Here is a 20,245-nt window from a genome sequence, read left to right on the forward strand (position 1 = left end):
AGGCATGAGCCACCATGCCCAGCCTACCTTGATTCTTATAGAGACAACCCATTAGGCATCATCACCTGGCTATTACATAGGTACTTTACCTTCTCTACATCTAAAACCAAATTCATCATCCTTCTCTTCTAAACTGACCCTTTTGGTCTCTTTTCTTTATTTTGGTGAACAGTACCACCACCTTTTCAGTTACCTATGCTAGGGACTTAAGAATTATACCTAACTCTTCTCTAATCCTTAGACCTCTCATTCATTTACCTACTATTTATTGAATTTCTACTACAATGATAAAACAGATATGGCTCACTCATTCTAGTGACGGAGACAAGCAAAAACAAACAAAGTACAGGCATACCTCAGAGATATTGTGGGTTTGGTTCCAAACTGCTGCAATAAAATGAATATCTCAATAAAGTAAGCCATTCAAATGTTTTAGTTTCCCATTGCATATAAAAGTTATGTTTACACTATACTGTAGTCTATTAAGTATACAATAGCATCATGTCTAGAAAATGTATACATCTTAATTAAAAAATACTTTATTGCTAAAACATGCTAACAACCATCTCAGCCTTCAAGAAGTCAGAATCTTTCTGCTAACAGAGGGTCTTGCCTTGACGTTGATGGGTGCTGACTGATCAGGGTGGTGGTTTTTGAAGGCTGAAGTGGCTGTGGCAATTTATTTAAAATAAGACAACAATGGGCTGGGCGCAGTGACTCACGCCTGTAATCCCAGCACTTTGGGAGGCCGAGGCAGGCAGATTATGAGGTCAGGAGATCGAGACCACCCTGGCCAACACGGTGAAATCCCGTCTCTACTAAAAATACAAAAAATTAGCCAGGCATGGTGGCGGGCGCCTGTAGTCCCAGCTACTCGGGAGGCTGAGGCAGGAGAATGGAGTGAACCCAGGAGGCGGAGCTTGCAGTGAGCCGAGATTGCACCACTGCACTCCAACCTGGGCGACAGAGTGAGACTCTGTCAAAAAAAAAAAAGAAAAGAAAAGAAAAGAAAAGGAAAGGAAGGCAAAAAGAAGAAAACAGAAAAAAAAATAAGACAACAATGAAGTCTGCCATATTGATCGACTCTTCACAGAAGGTTTCCCTGTAGTATGTAATGCTGTTGGAGGGCATTTAACCCACAGTAGGACTTCTTTCAAAATTAGAGTCAATCCTCTCAACCTGCTGCTGCTTTATCAACTAAGTTTATATAATATCCTAAATCCTTTGCTGTCATTTGAATGGTTTTCACAGCATCTTCACCCACAGCAGATTCCATCTCAAGAAACCACTTTCTTTGCTCATCCATAAGAATCAGCTTCTCATCCATTCAAGTTTTATCATGAGATTGAAGCAATTCACTCATATCTTCAGGCTCCACTTCTAATTCTAGTTCTCTTGCTATTGACACCACATCTGCAGTTACTTTCTCCACTGAAGTCTTGAACCCCTCAAAGTCATCCATGAAGGCTGAAATCAACTTCTTCCAAACTCTTATTAATGTTGATATTTTTAACTTTCTTCCATGAATCACAAATGTTCTTTTTTTTTTTTTTTTTTTGAGATGGAGTTTCACTCTTATTGCCCAGGCTGGAGTGCAACGGCGTAATCTCAGCTCACTGCAACCTCTGCCCCCCAGGTTCAAGAGATTCTCCTGCCTCAGCCTCCCGAGTAGCTGGGATTACAGATGCCCACCACCATGCCTGGCTAATTTTTATATTTTTAGTAGAGATAGGGTTTGACCATGTTGGCCAGGCTGGTCTCGAACTCCTGACCACAGGTGATCCACCCACCTCAGCCTCCCAAAGTGCTGGGATTACAGGCATGAGCCACTGCACCTGGCCCAAATGTTCTTAATAGCAACTGGAATGGTGAATCCTTTCCAGAAGGTTTTCAATTTACTTTCCCCAGATCCATTAGAAGAAACGTTATCTATGGCAGCTATAGTCTTCTGAAATGCATTTCTTTAATAGTAAGACTTGAAAGCCTAAGTTACTCCTTGATCCATGGGCTGCAGAATGGATGTTATGTTAACAGCCATGAAAACAACATTAATCTCCTGTATATCTCCATCAGAGCTCTTATTACTGATCACTGACAATGACCAGGTGCATTGTCAATGGTCAGTAATATTTTGAAAGGAATATTATTTTCTGAGCTGTAGATGTCAATAGTGGGCTTAAAATATTCAGTAAGCCTTGCTGTAAACACAAGTGATGCCATCTTAGCTTTGTAGTTCCATTTCCAGAGCCCAGGCAGAGAAGATTTAACATAATTCTTAAGGGTCCTAGGATTTTTAGAATGGTAAATGAGCATTGGCTTCAGCTTAAAGTCACCAGCTACATTAGCTGCTAACAAGTGAGTCAGTCTGCCCTTTGAAGCTTTGAAGCCAGGCATTGATTTCTCTTCTAGCTATGAAAGTCCTAGATGGGATTTTCTTCCAATGTAAGACTGCTTCATCTACACTGGAAATGTATTATCACCTTCATCAATGATTTTAGCCAAATCTTCTGGATAACTTGCTGCAGCTTTTACATCAGCACTTGATGCTTCACCTTGTACATTTATGTCATGGAGGCAGCTTCTTTCCTCAAACCTCATGAACCAACTTCTGCTAGCTTCAAGTTTTTCTTCTGCAGTGTCTGTACCTCTCCAGCCATCACAGACTTGAAGAGAGTTAGGACCTTGTTCTGGATTAGGCTTTGGCTTAAGGGAATGTCAGGGCTGGTTTGAGCTTCTATCCAAACCACTAGAATTTTCTCCATATCAGCAATAAGGCTGTTTGGCTTTCTTATCATTTGTGTGCTCACTAGAGTAGCACTTTTAAGTTCTTTCAAGAACTTTTCCTTTGCATTCACAGCTTGGCTGTTTGGTGGAAGAGATTCAGCTTTCAGCCTGTTTTGGCTTTTGACATGTCTTCCTCACTAAGCTTAATCATTTCTAGCTTTTGACTTCAAATGAGAGGTGTGCACCTCTTCCTTTCATTTGAACACTTAGAGGCCATTATAAGGTTATTAATTGGCCTGATTTCAATATTGTTGTGTCTCAGGGAATAAGGAAGCCCAAGGAAAGAGAGAGAGATAGGGGAACAGTGCTTGGTAGAGCAGTCAGAACACACACAATATTCCTCAATTAAGTTTGCCATCTTATATGGGTGCAGTTCGTGGCACCTCAAAACATTACAATAGTAACATCAAAGATCACTGATCACAGATCACCATAATAGATATAGTAATATTGAGGAATTTGAAATACTGCGAGAATTACCAAAATGAGACACAGAGACATAAAGTGACATGCTGCTGAACAAATGGTGCTGATAAATTCGCTCAATGCAGGGTTGCCACAAACCTTCGATTTGTAAAAAAACACAATAGCTGCAAAGTACAATAAAGCAAAGCACAAACAAGGTATGCCTATAAATAGACAATGTAATTACAAATTGTAGTGTTTTTTAAAAAATAAGAGACTAAGTAAAAGAGTCATAATTGAGGTACTTAGATAACTTTCAATGAAGTTGAACTCTAAGACAGGAAGGCCTCTCTGAGCTGGTAAGAGGTCCACAGATGAAGAATGGACAGGTAAAATTGCAGACAGTAGAGAAAACATGAGGCAAGCAAGGGTTTGGTAGATGCTCTAGGCCCTGGAAGATCAGTGTAACGGAGGCATCATAACTAAGAGGACAGAATGGTAGAAGAGGAGGTTGAGAAGTAGGCAGGCCAGATCATACAGAGCCTTGCAGGGAATGTCAAATTTCCATTTTATTTTAAGTTGAATGGAAAGCCATTGAAGTGCTTAAGGTAGAATAATAATATGATCAATTTTCATCTTGATAAAATATCTCTGGATGATAAGTAAAGAAGAATTTGGCAAATAAATAATGTGAGGCCAATTAAGAGTCTAATACAATAACCCATGGAATATATGAGGGTGGCCTGGACTAGATGATAAACTAGTCAGAACACACACAATATTCCTCAATTAAGTTTGCCATCTTATATGATAAACCAAATTCATGATTTGTTTTGGAGAAAAAATCAAAATGAATTGCTGAGAGATCTGACGTGGAAGATAAAGAAAAATGAGGAATCAAGGTGAATTCTTAGATTTCTGGTTTGAAAAACTGGTTGGATAAAGATGCCACTGGAAATCAATGATTCTGTGTAGACATTTTAAGTTTGAGATACTATGAGACGTTGAAATGGAGATACCATGGAAGCAGCTGGATATGTGAAGCTGGGGTTCAAAGGGATGGTCTAGACTAGAGCTATCAGATTTAGGATGGTACTTACATCTGCAAAATGGATGAGATCACTTAAGCCCTCTTCTCTCTTTCTACTCTTTCCCTAAATAATCTTTATCCAGGGAAAAGTGATGCAAACTATCCTATGACCATTTTTTCTTTCTTTGTGTGTGAAGCTGATGGGATTAACAGAGAGTAATTAGTGAATTTTTTTCTTAAGCAAAGTCTATGTGTCTGTTTCTAGAGAAAGGCTTACCTATATATAGAAGAAAGAAGACCTATACAGTGTCTATAGCTATGGCATTAAGTTTCTTTTTAATAATTATGTATAAGATTCCTGGTCAAAATCCCTCTATTTTGGGATTTTGGTGTCACTGTGGTATCTTATGTGTCATATCCCCATCATACCCACCGGGCTATGAGTCACACAAAGACTCTTATACTAGTCAAAGCCCCCACAGTAGCATAGGCTTCCCAGGTCTGGAGTTTATAGATTGTTTAGAAAGTATGTGAGAATTTTTACTTTCAGGCACAGGGCCAGCAGCTGTGCAATGTGTTTCAATTTTCTATTCCTGAATAACTAATTACTCTAAAACTTAACAGCTTAAAACAATAAACACTTATTATCTCATACCATTCCTGAGAGTCAGGAACCTGAGACTGAGTTAGTTGGATGGTTCTCAACTAATGTTGTAGTCAAGATGCCAGTTGAAGTAGTAGTCATCCAAGGGCTTAAAGGAAGCTGGAGAATCCACTTTCACATATTTGGTGTCAGGACACGTCAGGTCCTTGCCACATGGACCTCTCCATTGATCTGCTTGAGTATCCTTACACCACGGCAGTTAGATTCCCCAATGAGCAATCCATGGGAGACGGCAAGGAGAAAGCCACAATGCCTTTAGTATCCTAAGCTTAGATGTCACCCACCATTATTTCTGACACATTCTATTTCTTGGAAATGAGTTACTATGTATAGCCACACTTAAGAGGGAAATAAATTGGGCTCCATCCTCTGAAGGAAGGAGTATCAAAGAATGTGTGGAAATATTTTAAATCACCACAAGGTAGCACTTGGTAATACAATTAATAGGGCACACAAAAAGAGACTTGCCCTTTGGTATTCTGCAATTTCCATTTCTTTGTGATAAAAATAATTAAAATATGGTCTTTGCCCAAAGAAGACAGTCATTCCAAATTCTGGCAGGCCTTAAGGCACAGGACCTACAAAAGACACCATGAGCTGATCCCAGCCTATCTCTCCAACCTTATTTTTCATCTTTTATACTACAGCCATCTTGACTACTTGGAGTTCTCCAAATCCACCATATTCTATCCCACTCTGGGCCTTCACCTGTGCTTCAAATACCTCTACAGCCCACTCTTAGCGTGGCTTATTACTATTTATTCTTTGCAATTAGGTGCAGGAGCCAGTTTCTTCTGAAAAGCCTTCTCTAGACTGGGTCAGATACTCATTTTACACACTTCCACACACTCTCTACACATATTTGCCAAAATAATATTTATCATTATATTCTAATTATTTGTTCCATTTCTGTGCTCTCTGCTCCCAGATTCTGAACTTTTTTTTTTTTTTTTTGAGATGGAGTTTCACTCTTGTTGCCCAGGCTGCAGCGCAATGGCACAATCTCGGCTCACTGCAACCTTCACCTCCCAGGTTCAAGCAATTCGCCTGCCTCAGCCTCCTGACTAGCTGGGATTATAGGCGTGTACCACCATGCCTGGCTAATTTTGTATTTTTTTAGTAGAGACAGGGTTTCACCATGTTGGTCAGGCTGGTCTCGAACTCCTGACCTCAAGTGATCAACCCACCTTGGCCTCCCAAAGTGCCGGGATTGGGAGGCATGAGCCACCACGCCCAGCCATGAACTTCTTAAGAAGATTGTATCATATTCATCTTTGTATTCTCAATGACTAGAATAGTGACTGGCAAATGGAGGTTGTTCAATAAATGTTGTATGAATTAATGAAGGAAGGAATATCCTAACGAATGAATAAATAGCCTATTTTGAAATTTTGCTCCTGAATAAACTCTTATTCAAGAAAGGGGAAAGGAATTCTCCTTTGCATCTCTTTTCTGCTACATGCTCCTCTTCCCAACTCAGGTAAACGCCAGTGCTATTATTCCATTTCTATTGGTTTAAAGAGGTTTTTTATAGGTTCATCACTATTCCTAACAGTATTTTAAAGTAACACGCATTCTGAATTCTATAAAACCCATACACGAATAAACATTCAACAGAATATAGCTTGGTGATAAGTTTGTAAACTCATATACTTAAATATATAATAATACATTTATAATTTCCTATGTTATTTTCAATTACAGACTTGAATGTTTCTTATTAAATTTAAGCTGTAGGACTTTGGAAACAAATTGGCAACCCAGGTTCACATGTTGAACATCTCTATTAGTCATGGGTTCTCCAGAGAAACAGAACCAAGAGGGTGTGTGTGTATGTGTGAGTTTATTTGGGAGAATTAGCTCACACTATTACAAGGCGAAGTCCCACAATAGGCTGTCTGCAAACTGAGGAAGAGAGAAACCAGTAGTGTTCAGTCGGAGTCCAAAAGCCTCAAAACCAGGGAGGCTCACAGTGCAGCCTTCAGTCTGTGGCCAAAGGCCCGAGAGCCCCCAGCAAGCCACTGGTGCAAGTCCCAGAGTCTAATGATGGAAGAACCTGGGATCTGACGTCCAAGGGCAGGAAAAGCAGAAGGAAGCATCTGGCACTGATAACGGAGGAAGCCAGAAGGCTCAGCAAGCAAGATTAGCCCACCTTCTTCTGCCTGCTTTGTTCTAGCTGTGCTGGCAGCTGACTGGATGGTTCCCACCCACATTGAGGGTGGGACTTCTTCTCCCAGACCACTGACTCAAACATCTATCTCCTCTGGTGACACCCTCGCAGACACACCCAGAAATGATACTTTACCAGCCATCTAGGCATCCTTCAATCCAATCAAGTTGACATCTAATATTAACCATCACAACATCCTTCCTCTCCTAATTCCCCAAAATGCAACCAATATAAATTCTATACCATTAGTCTTATCCACATAACTAAATTTTCAAGACATCTCAAAGGAAAATAGAACAGTTGAGAGTACAGTGAGGACAGGTAACACTTGGTCACCATCCACAAGGACAAAGCCCACCATGAGAAGTAAGTAAAGGAATTTATGCTGATATCAGAGCTTGATGAACATTTCTGAGACTGCACTGAAGATATGCCAAAGAAATAACTAAAATAAATCCTACACCAGCTTGAACCTCTAACCTACTGACAAATACTACAAGGAAAAAACATGCTGTGGCCCAAACACAGCCTAGATACAAAGGCTATAGGAGGATAGACAGCCTGTAAAGGTGTTAGCACTTGCCAAGTAGCTTGCTGGAAATCTGACTGCCACCTCTGAGCTGCAATATAACAAGAGATTTCTCAAACACAAGTGATTCACTGGTCAAATACTTGCCTCCCTCTGCCAATGGCTTTGTCCCTAACTTGTACAAACGTTTAGATCTCTACACTGCCAAAGAAAAAAATTACAATAAATCCAAAGGTTTTTCTTCCCTTGTTACTAAGGACTGAATTGAAAAATACACAATTTGGCAATATATATATTCTGAGAACTGATGTCTGTGTCATTTAGATATAATGTGATTTTGATAAATAATTATACATATGACATGCAGGTACATGAAAAAAGCATGTAATAAGGCAATATTGCTAATTCAAATGTCATTTTATAAAACGTGAGTATATACGTTCAGAAAAAAAAGTCTATCACTAGATCAATGACTTCCAGAGGCTAGGAGCAGGGGATAGAACTTATACAGCAAAGGGGCATGAGGGAAATTTTGGGGGTGATGGAAATGTTCTATATATTGATTTGAGTGGTAGTTATGCAGCTATACTTTTTAAAGGGTGAATTTTACTGAATGCAAATTATATTTCAATAAGCCTGATGAATCCTTCATAAAAAAACTCCACATGGCTATATACCAAAACAATAATAGTAACTTCCTATGGTAGTTTAGATTTATCATTCAGAAAAGATTCACTCCCTTCCCCTTCCTGCCTCACTTTAATGGAAGTCTACTTCTCTGTTCCATTATTGTTTTTGGGGTTGGCCATGTGACTTGCTTTAGACTGATGGAAGGTCAAGTATACTTCCTTGTCCATTGACTTTGGGTTTAGTTGTGTTCTTGCAAGCTTGGGCTCGCTCTCTTGCATCTCTGTCAATACCATGTGAAAAGTTGCCCCATGTGGCTGCTTCATCCTGAACCTCAGAATGTATACACATGAAGCGGATCAGAATCCTCTCCACAACAATAAACAAACCCAGCCAGTCCTACAGCTTGAAGAAAAGCTGCTTACCTGATTCCAGCCTAGATCAGCCAACCCCCAGATGCATGAGAAGTAAACATGTTTTTTTTTTGTATGCCACTAGATTGCATGGTTGTGTATTATGTTGCATTATTATGACAATAATAACCAATATACAATCTCTGGGTAAGAAAGTGATAGTGATTTTTAACCTCCTTTTTGTACTTTTTCTACTGACTAATTATTTTAGCATGTATTACTTTTATAATCAGAAAAAAGCTACATCCATTATGAAAAAAAAGAGAAAGGTACAAAAAGGTATTTTATGTATACATACTGTTTTAGATGATCTTTGGCAAGAGCCACCCTTTCTCTGTGTCGTTTTTCTGCTTTTTCTTGCTCTTCTTTAAAAGCTTTTTCAATGTTGAGTTTCAATTGTTCCTCCCATTTTTTATCTGATTTTATCTTACTCTTTCGGAATTCAATCTGGGCATCACGTTCTTTCATAACTCTACTAAGAAGAAGTCCTGACTACAAAAGAAAAATTAAAGTACTTTAAGAAAATGATGCCTAATTATGTATAGATATGTTAAATATATAAAAATACAAGAAAACCCAAGTAGTACATGAAAGTTTTTCACTCTTTCTGTCTGGTAAAATTGATATTGCTTTGCATTTTCGATGGCCTTTTTTCTTTTTCCTTGTTTATGTATTTCTTCTTCCAGATCAAGAATTTGTCTTTCTGCCTCTATTTCTTCATCACGCTTTTTTTTGGCTTCAAGTTTCTGTTCTTTCATCCCCTGTAAAAAGACAAACACAATCTTTTGTTTTCATTTTTCAATTTAATTTTACTACAATTTAACATAATATTATAATTTGAGCTTTTATTGTTTTTATTGTATTTATAATATTTTATTAATAAATAAAATATGAGGCTACATTTATGAGCTTATTTTTTAGACTGACTCTTTTAGGTAGATAACACATTACATGGTTCAAAATCCCAAAATATTATAGAGGCATATGAACTTCTCCTTTTGTATTAATCTGTTCTCACATTTCTATAAAGAAATACCAGAGACTGGGTAACTTATAAAGAAAAGAGATTTAATTAGCTCACAGTTCTGTAGGCTGTACAGGAAGGATGATGTTGGCATCTGCTCAGCTTCTGGAGAGGCCTCAGGAAACTTACAATCGTGGTGGAAGGCAAATGGGGAACAGGCATGTCATGGCCGGAGGAGAAACGAGAGTGGAGGAAGGAGGTGCTACACACTTTTAAACAACCAGATCTCACGAGAACACAGTCACTATTTCGAGGATAGTACCAATGGGGATGGTGCTAAACCATTCATGAGAAATCTGCCCCCATGATCCAATCACCTCCCACCAGGCCCCACCTCCAACATTGGGAATTACATTTCAATATGATATCTGAATGGGGACACACATCCAAACTATATCACCTTCCAACCCATCTGCAATCTCCTCTCATTCTAAGATAACTGCTATTAGTTTCTTTTGTTTACTTCCAACGTTCCTCTCTACAGTTACACAATAAATATATATCTTACTACTTTTGCTCCTTTAAAAAACCAATAGTTGTATATTTTATATGTTCTTCTATAACTCTGAGGCCTCCATTCCTCATGTCATATGAGGTCTTCCTTTTCCTTATTGGTTCTATTTCCTATGTCTTAAGAAAACTTTATTTACTTTGATATCCTGAAGATATTCTATTATTTATGTTAAAAGTTTTAGTGTTTTGCCTTTTAAATTTAGGTATTTAGTCTGGCTGAAATCCATTTTTCTGTATTCTGTACTAATAAGATGTAATTTAATCTCTTTCATATGCCAATTATCCCAGTATCAGTTGTTGAATTCCCATCTTTCCTTTCCTTTCCTATTTGCAATGATATTTTTGTCATATGTCAAGTTCCTATATATAACGTGGGTTTGTTTCTAAGTTCTCTCTTCTGACCTATTATTTTGTCAACCTCTGTGTCTATATCATAGTTTTTACTACTACGGGTTTAGTAGCAAGACAGTCTTGCTACTGGTAAGATGAATCATCATTTATTATTCATCTTTAATACCCATGGAGAGTTAAAGCAGTATATGTGCTACTTCTGTATTAAAAAAAAAAAAAAAGGATATATCCCCATCCCCTATCCCTTTATGTACCAGGGACCTTTTTCAAATCAGGTTTTCTATATTATAATTTACATGTGCCCTTTTAGTGTAGAGTTTACAAATGCATACAGTCACTTACAAATAGTTCCATCCTCCCAAAGAATCCCATCATGTCTCATTATAGTCAACCACTCCCTCTACCTGTAGGCCTTTGCAACCACTGATCTGTTTTCTTTCCCTATAGTTTTGCCTTTTTCAGAATGTCGTATGTTACATATATTAGTCATCAGATAATTCTTCCCTTTTTGAGAAAAAAAAAAAGAGAATTAATAAATTATGACCATCATTTCTAAAGCAAGGTACTATAAGTTTTCTATGTCCTTTCCCAAAGATAAATAATGTATACTGCAACAAAGTAAGGAAACATGCAATGTTAAAAAGAAAAAATCAGTGAGAACTCTCTAGACTGAGTTTATGCCTATCTGTAGTTTTAATAATTCTATCATAAAACAAACATAACCCTGCCTCTCAGTGCCTCAAACAATGGAGGAAAGTAGGGTGGAGGAAGGGATTACCTTTTCCCAGCATTTCTCCCCAGGCAAGATAATAAAAGGAGTCAGGGGACACCTCCCCATTTCTTTTTTTTTTTTTTTTTTTTGAGATGGAGTCTCGCTCTGTCGCCCAAACTGGAGTGCAGTAGCCGGATCTCAGCTCACTGCAAGCTCCGCCTTTCAGGTTCACGCCATTCTCCTGCCTCAGCCTCCCGAGTAGCTGGGACTACAGGCGCCCGCCACCTCGCCCGGCTAGTTTTTTGTATTTTTTAGTAGAGACGGGGTTTCACCGGGTTAGCCAGGATGGTCTCGATCTCCTGACCTTGTGATCCGCCCGTCTCAGCCTCCCAAAGTGCTGGGATTACAGGCTTGAGCCACCGCGCCCGGCCGACACCTCCCCATTTCAAAGAAGTTTCCCATTCATGCATATGGAACTAAACTGGGCTACTGTAACCCTCAGGTAGAGGGAGGCTAGCAGATGCACGGGGCAGGGCACAGCAAAAGCACTATGCAGTTCCAGAGAGAGGAAGAGGCAGGCAGATAGACAAATCAGAGGCAAATGATGAGAAGCTGCCTTGGTTCTTCACAGTTTCCAGTACTCTGGCTTTCTGTGCAATCCTGCGTCATAACAGTAAACAGTACGACTCTGATAATCAAACTAGATAAAGATATTTCGAGAAAATTATGGACCAATATCCCTCATGAACACAGATACAAAAATTAATAACATTTTAGCAAATTAAATCCATCAAAAGGATAATACATTATGAGCAATGGGGTTTTATCCTAGTAATGAAAGCTTGGTTGAATATTTAAAAATCAATCAATGTAATTCACAATTTTAACAGACTAGAAAATAAGAACCTCATGATAATCTCAATAGACATCAAAAAAGTACTTTAAAAAGTCTAACATCCATTTCTGATTTTAAAAGAACCAAAACACTCAACAATTTCGATACGGAAGGCAACTTCAACTTGATTAGGGACATCTACAAAAACCATACACTTAGCATCACAGTTAAAGGTGAAAGAACGAGTACTTTTCCCCCAAAGTCAGGAATAAGAATATCTACCTTCACTACATTTATTCAATATTATATTGGAGCTTCTAGCCAGTGCGGTAAGTCAAGAAAAAGAAATAGGCATTCAGATTGGGAAAAAAAAAGAATTAAAACTGTCTTTATTCTCTGACGCCATGATTGTCTATGTAGGAAATCTGATGGAATCTACCAAGAAGGGACTAGAACTAATAAGTGAGATTAGCCATGTTGCAGGATACCAGATCAATACAGGAAACATTTACTGTATTTCTAAAGCTAACAACAGCAGATTGAAACTTTTAAAAACACCATTTACCATAATATTAAAAATACAAAATATTTAGGGATAAATCCAACAAAAGATGTATAAAACCTATATACTGAACACTATAAAACACTGCTGACAGAAACTAAGACTTAGGCTGGGCGCGGTGGCTCACGCCTGTAATCCCAGTACTTTGGGAGACCGAGGTTGGTGGATCACCTGAGGTTGGGAGTTCGAGACCAGCCTGACCAACATGAAGAAACCCCGTCTTTACTAAAAATACAAAATTAGATAGGCATTGTGGCACATGCCTGTAATCTCAGCTACTCAGGAGGCTGAGCCAGGAGAATTGCTTGAACCCCGGAGGCGGAGGTTGCAGTGAGCAGAGACCTCGCCATTACACTGCAGCGTGGGCAACAAGAGCAAAACTCCATCTCAAAAAAAAAAAAGAAAAGAAAAAAGAAATTAAGCCTTAAACAAATAGAGTATGTTCATGGTTCAGAAGATTCAATATTGTCAAAATATAATTATCTCCAAATTGATCTAGAGATTCAACACTATCCCAATCAAAATTCCAGCTGGCTTTTTTACATGAATTGACAAGCAGATTCTAAAATTCATAACAGCCAGGCACTTGGGGAGGCTGAGGCTGGCAGATCACTTGAGGTCAGGAGTTCGAGACCATCCCGGCCAACATGGTGAAACCCCGTCTCTATTAAAAATACAAAAATTAGTCGGGCATGATGGTGCGGGCCTGTAGTCCCAGCTACTCAGGACACTGAGGCAGGAGAATTGCTTGAATCCAGGAGGTGGAGGTTGCAGTGAGCCAAGATCGTGCCACTGCACTCCAGACTAGGTGACAGAGTGAGACTCCGTTTCAAAAAAAATTTTTTTTTTTTTTTTTTTTGAGACGGAGTCTCACTCTGCCGCCCAGGTTGGAGTACAGTGGCCGGATCTCAGCTCACTGCAAGCTCCGCCTCCCAGGTTTACGCCATTCTCCTGCCTCAGTCTCCCGAGTAGCTGGGACTACAGGCGCCCGCCACCTCGCCCGGCTAGTTTTTTGTATTTTTAGTAGAGACGAGGTTTCACCGTGTTAACCAGGATGGTCTCGATCTCCTGACCTAATGATTCGCCCGTCTCGGCCTCCCAAAGTGCTGGGATTACAGGCTTGAGCCACCGCGCCCGGCCCAAAAAAATTTTTTTAAAATAAAAAATTAAAATTAAAAAAATCATAACGATGTACAAAGGACCTAGAATAGCCAAAACAGCTTTGAAAAGGAACTGATTTCAAGACCTGTTATTAAATCTGCAGTTATCAAGACAGTGTATTATTGGAGTAAACACAGATAAATAGAGCAATAAAACAGAATAGATAGTGCAGAAATGTCGCCTGAATATATATACGCAAGTGGATTTTCAAGAAAAGTGCAAAGGCAATGTAGTGGATAAAGAATAGTATTTTCAATAAATTATGCAAGAACAATTGGATCTTCATACACAAAAACAAAAAAAAATCAATATCTCACTGCATATAAACATATATTTAAAATGGTTCATAGACCTATACAGGAAACCAAAAAATATATATTTCTTTCCGACTTTTATTTTAGGTTCAAGGGTTACATGTGCAGTTTTGTTACATAGGTAAATTGCATGTCATGAGGATTTGGTGTGCAGATAATTTTGTCACCTAGGTAATCAGCATAATATCCAATCGTCATCTTCCTCCCACCCTCCTCCATCCTTAAGCAGGTGCCAGTGTCGACTGGGTGCAGTGGCTCACGCATGTAATCCCAGCACTTTGGAAGGTCAATCCTGATCATGAGGTCAGAAGATCAAGACCATCCTGGCTAACATGGTGAAAACCTATCTCTACTAAAAAAAAAACACAAAAAATTAACAGGGTGTTGTGGCAGGTACCTGAAGTCCCACATACTCGGGAGGCTGAGGCAGGAGAATGGCGTGAACCTGGGAGGCGGAGCTTGCAGTGAGCAAAGATCACGCCACTGCACTCCAGCCTGGGCAACAGAGCAAGACTCCATCTCAAAACAAAACAAAACAAAAAAGGTGCCAGTGTCTACTGTTCTCTTCTTTGTGTCCATGTGTACTCAATATTTACCTCCCACTTATAAGTGAGAACATGAAGTATTTGGTGAAATCTAAAATTTTTAAACTTCTAAAAGAAAACATAGGAGAAAATCTTTGTGATATTAGATTAGGTAAATATTTCTTGGATAAGCCACTAAAATAATGATATATACAAGAAAAATTGATAAACCATACTTCACTAAAAGTAAAAACTTTTGCTTTTCAAAAGACACAGTAAGGAAATGAAAAGTCAAGATATAGAGTGGGAGAAAGTATTTTCAAGTCAAATACCTAATCATGAATTTGTATTTGGAATATAGTTTTAAAATTATCTAAGCTCAATAATAAAACTAATTTTTAAATGGGAAAAATATTTGAATGGATACATCACTAAAGAAGATATACTGGTAGAAAATAAGTTCAGGAAGAGACATTCAACATCATTTTTACTTAGAGAAATTCAAATTAAAACTATAATGAGATATTTCACACCTATTAAAATGTTTATAATTAAAAAGACCAACTATACCAAGTGTTGTTGAGAATGGAGAGGAAATAGAACTCTCAAAGATTACTATTGGGAATGCAAAATTACAACTACTTTGGATAACAGTTTGGAATTTTCTTACAAAGTTAAATATACACTTATCATAAAAAACAGCTATTCTACATGAAGATATTTACTAAGAGAAATGGAAGTATATGTCCATACCTAGACTTATACACGAATGTTCATAGTAGCTTTGTTTGTAATAGCCAAAAAGGTAAAGAAACAGCTCAAATGTCAACATTTCATTGATGTCAACCATCAAAAACTAACCAAATAAACAAACTGTGGTATATCCATACAATGGAATACTATTCAGCAATAAAAATTAACAATTGATACCCACAACATGAATGAATCTCGAAGTAACTGTGTTGAATGAAATCTGTAATAGGAAGCAGATCAGTGGTTACTTAAGGATCCAGAAGAGGAGCAGGGAGGAAGGAGAGGGAATAAAACAGGTCATGAGGAAATTTTGAGGTGAAGGACATGTTCATTATCCTAATAGTAATGATGGTTTTGGGGGTTTATACATATGTCAAAATTATAGGATTGTACATTTCAAATATGTCCAATTCATTGTATATCACTTATACCTAAATAACACTGTTGAAAGTGTGTTTCGATGCATTTTAATGAAATTTTACATGTAAAAAAAATTATAAAAAGAAGCATAAGAGTACTAAGAAACAAGAGTAAGTCTTCAGTGCATGTGTACTCCTCGGTGGTTAATACTTACTGCATATGTATTAGTCCAGTGTTTTACCACCTCTTGAGATCGCAAATGCATTTCTTTCTTTGCCTTTCTTTCTGCACGGAGGCATGCTGCTTCTCTTGTCAACCTGTCAAGGCTATCTTGAATCCTTTTCCACTCATTGTGTGGAATTATGGTGACCTGCTGGAGATCTACTTTGCTAGGCAGAAGAGGTGGATAGAGAGCTTGATCTTCTTCAGAGTTTCTTATTTCTAATAAATTGTAAAAAAATGATTATTAAAGACTTACAGGAACAGTTTAAGTGATATTTGTCTCAGAAGTTCTAATAGTGGCATGATAACTGGAAATTATTTCAAATACTTAATTTACTCTTGTTATCCCAAGAACAGCTATGATTAAGCGAAAAAAAAAAAATACAAGGCCTTGAAATCAGAAGGCATATATTTGACTACTTTAATCACTTCCTTACTGTGTAAACTTGGGCAAGTCATTTAACTTTTTGGAATCTCAGTACCCTCATCTTTAAAATAGAGATCTCCTAGTAATACCTATCCCAACAGCTTGTTATAAAAGCATTTTTCAAAGTTAACAAAGTGGCAGTTTATAAATGGATAACTTTGTGGGTGTTCATCTTTTGGGGTTGTAGGCATTATGACTAACTCTATTCAACCTCTTCCCACTGAGCAGCAGCAACATAATTTGGAGAACTCACTATAGTTCCAGGGTGGGCCGAATTGGTTTAAGAACACTTGTATCTCCATTGTCAATCACTATTTCTTCTAAAAAGCAAAGAAACAGGACAAAAGGTTTACTTGCAACTTTTAGAAAAGTTCTTCCTTGTTCTTCTGGGAGAGACATCCAAAAGACTCTCAAGCTAAGTATGAATAAGGAAGAAAGACAGACAGATAACTAGCTACAACCACAAGAGAAACCAGCCTTGAATGAAGCTATTACTGCAAAGAAGCTGTTACTGCAAAGAAGAAACAACAGGAGAATCTGAGGCAATGATAATCTCATTATTCTGCTAATCAACTCAACCTGAAGCCTGGCATTCCTGTTATAAAGTGAAGAAAAGGTCCTTATTTTTGAAGATGATTGAGTTGGGTGTTCCATTATATGAATTCAAAGCATCTTAAATGACACAGTGGAACTCATAATAGATCTCCTTGGAAAAATGGTCCTACCCTTTTAATCAATCAAGTTTCTTAATTATTAACAGCCAAACTTACTCTAACTAGTTTAGGCAGAAAAGAAAAGGAATTAATTAAGGGGCATTAAGTAATGGACTCAATCTACTAGAGAGCCATAGTCATCCTTATAAGCTGTATATACAAAACATCATACAAACCACAACATGGGATTCCAGTGAGGGCCCATGGCAACTGGCTTTGTGTAGGCATCTCGACTTGCCCCATTTACAACTTGCCCCACTGGAAACCATATACTGGAATACTTGAATCTTCACCACTGTTGCCTCTGAAATTGGTACACTTTTGTTGCCATTTTCTACACACACACACACACACACACAAACTGTTTCAACATGCTGTTTGATTCCTTATATTACTCTCTTCAGAATATAAATCTGGCATATATAAAATTGATTGGATGAGTCTTTGTCCCATGCTTGCCCTCTAATTGTATCGTAGCTCAAAAAGTGAATTTTGTCTTCTATCTTAAGGAGGTAGGGCATCAAAGGAAGGAAATTCACCAAAATAGGATAGGCATTTGAACAATGATGGGTGGCCATAGGCATAACAAAGGTAGGATAGCAGAGTGGGTAAGAGTGTGGATTCTGGAGTCAGACTACCTGAACTTTTTCTGAACACACCGTATGTTAACTATATGAATCCAGATAAAATTATTTAACCCTTCTGAATCTGTTTCCTTAATTGCAAAATGGGGTCATTAACAGTCTCTACTGGATGTAAAGAATTTAAGACTAGCATCTGGTACATAATATGTTCTCAACAAATATTAGCTATTATTATTTTTACTATTAGTATGAGAAGAATGAAACAAGTAGAGAGAAAGGCAGAAGCAAGAAAATCACATAGTTCCAGAAAGAGAAAGATACTGAAAGAAAAGCCGTTAGGACCAATTAAAGTCTTCTTGGGGTTTAAATTAAGGCAGGTAGGGGTGAGAACTTGGTGACTACCTCTGTGGTTGTGAGTTTACAACCACCGGCACTATCTTGCCTACCACATACCAAACCTCTGCATGCAGAATAAAACCAAACAAAGCTGACTTTATCATGACTCTTTAGTTGCAAATAATACTATCTTTAGTTGCAAAGAGTATCATCATGATTCTTTAGTTGCAAATGACTAATCTAATTCACAGTAGTTACAATAAAAAGGAGAATATTGTGTCTCCCATATCTGGGGATTGCGGTGTAACTTGATTCAGAACACTGTTCTACTTAAGAGTCATGACCAATACATTTTTACAGCCTTGTAACAAATGTCCTTTATTTTGCCTAAACCAGCTCAATTTGGCTTGTGTTACTTGCAACCAGAAGCTAACCAAACAATGGCCTCTAAGTTAAACCATCTGCCTTTTGATTAACAAATTGCTAGGCATGTTAATATCTTTGTCTGACCCAAGAGTCATTCTAAATTTAATTCACTAAAATTCTAAAGAGGGTCAATATAGTACATGGTCCATTCTGGCAGGAGCTGCTCCCCACAAAGTATACAGTGGTAAGTGGGCCTTGGCAGTGGTGACAGGAGAGCAGGATGTCAGAAAGCTATGCAGTGCAAAGTGTGATCCTTCCTCTTTGACATCTCAAATCTTTAGTAGAATAACTGTGTTCACAGGATATTTTATTCAAGTATATCTTTTGATGGACTCTGATACAGGAACAAACAAAGAGAACCACCACAAATGCAGGAATAGAGAAAAAAGAAAGCCCACAGAAAGCTTGGGAAAGGCTTTTTACTATCTCAGGCCACTGAAGTTGGGGCAAGTTCCCCATATCTTTGAAGATCAGGAGAGCCCTGGTTGAGATCAGAGCTATAGATGGTTTCATATATCCCCACTTTAATCCACTGGTTGATGTAAAATTTAGTTCTTAGAGGGCAATCTTACTTCCAAGATTTCTACCCCACAGTAGCTCTCATACAATGTCAGTAGAGGCTGTTAGAGAAGTCGAAGAAGGGCAGACCACAGTTGAATGAAGGGACATGAAAGACAGAGACAGATGGACAGAGAGAGAATATAAATAGGCAGACTCGCAAGCAGGAGAGAGGGGACAAAAGCAGTGGCAAGTTACCTAAAAGTGTCTAAAATCAGTCCACCTGCCTGCCATATTGACACATTTTCCATGGATTAGATCATCTTTTTATTGAGTTATAATACACATAAAAATCCACCACTGCAAACAGTAGCATTCGATGGTTTTTATTCTATTCTCAAAGCTGGGCAACTATCACTAATATCTAATTCAGAACATTTTCATCACTCCAGAAGGACACTCTATGCATTAGCAGTCCTCTCCTCCTCATAGGTCCTGGCAACCACTAATCTACTTTCTGGCTCTATGAATTTGCCTATTCGAGACATTTCATGTGCATGGAATCATACAATATGTGGCCTTTTATATCTGGCCTCTTTTACTCAAATGTTTTCAAGTTTCATTCACATTGTAGAATGTATCCATACTTGATTCCTTTTTGTTGTTGTTGTTGTTGTAGAGATGAGTCTGTCTCCATTGCCCAGATTGGAGTGCGGTGGCACAATCTCGGCTCACTGCAACCTCCATCTCCCAGGCTCAAGCAATTCTCCTGCCAAGCCTCCCAGGTAGCTGGGACTATGGTCGTGCACCACCACACCCAACTAAATTTTTTTGTATTTTTAGTAGACATGGGGTTTCACCGTGTTGGCCAGGCTGGTCTCAAACTCATGGCATCAAGTGATCCACCTGCCTTGGCCTCCCAAAGTGCTGGGATTACAGGTGTGAGCCACCACGCCTGGCCCTAATTCCTTTTTATGGTGAGTAATATTCCATTCTATAGATGTAGCACATTTTGTTTATCCATTATCAGTTGATGGACATTAGGGGTGTTTCCACCTTTTGACTACTATGAATAATTCTGTTACGAACATTCACATGTTTTTGTGTGGATATATGTTTTTCATTATCTTTGGTTATGCTTAGGAACAGAATTATACCTCCATATTTAACATTTTGAGAAAGTGCCAGATTGTTTTTCAAAGTCACTATGCTATTTTACATTTCCACTAACAACATATGAAGGTTTCAATTTCTCTGCATCCTTCCCAAAATACTGTCCCTTTATTTTTTTCATTCATCCTAGTGGGT

The 20,245-nt window shown here is 38.3% G+C and overlaps 1 protein-coding gene across 9 annotated transcripts in view; it reads right to left on the reverse strand.

Annotated features, from left to right (window-relative positions):
* Positions 1-20,245, reverse strand: part of CFAP210 (cilia and flagella associated protein 210) — a 56,656-nt gene that overhangs the window by 27,242 nt on the left and 9,169 nt on the right. For 6 of the 9 annotated variants that reach the window (XR_012421201.1, XR_012421202.1, XM_074009415.1 and 3 more), the window contains exons 2-4: positions 15,946-16,172; positions 9,210-9,383; positions 8,921-9,114 (exon numbers count right to left, since the gene is read on the reverse strand). Coding sequence is in view for 6 of the 9 variants with exons in the window: in XM_074009415.1 (XP_073865516.1) it covers positions 8,921-9,114; positions 9,210-9,383; positions 15,946-16,172 (595 nt within the window). In the remaining 3 variants the exon portion in view is untranslated. Of the gene's footprint in view, positions 1-8,920; positions 9,115-9,209; positions 9,384-9,703; positions 9,948-15,945; positions 16,173-20,245 lie in introns of those variants that run through there. The other 3 variants (XM_074009414.1, XM_074009417.1, XM_045367216.3) reach the window with 2 other exon arrangements.

Source organism: Macaca fascicularis, chromosome 12 (assembly GCF_037993035.2).
Source record: "Macaca fascicularis isolate 582-1 chromosome 12, T2T-MFA8v1.1".
Lineage (NCBI taxonomy): Eukaryota > Metazoa > Chordata > Mammalia > Primates > Cercopithecidae > Macaca > Macaca fascicularis.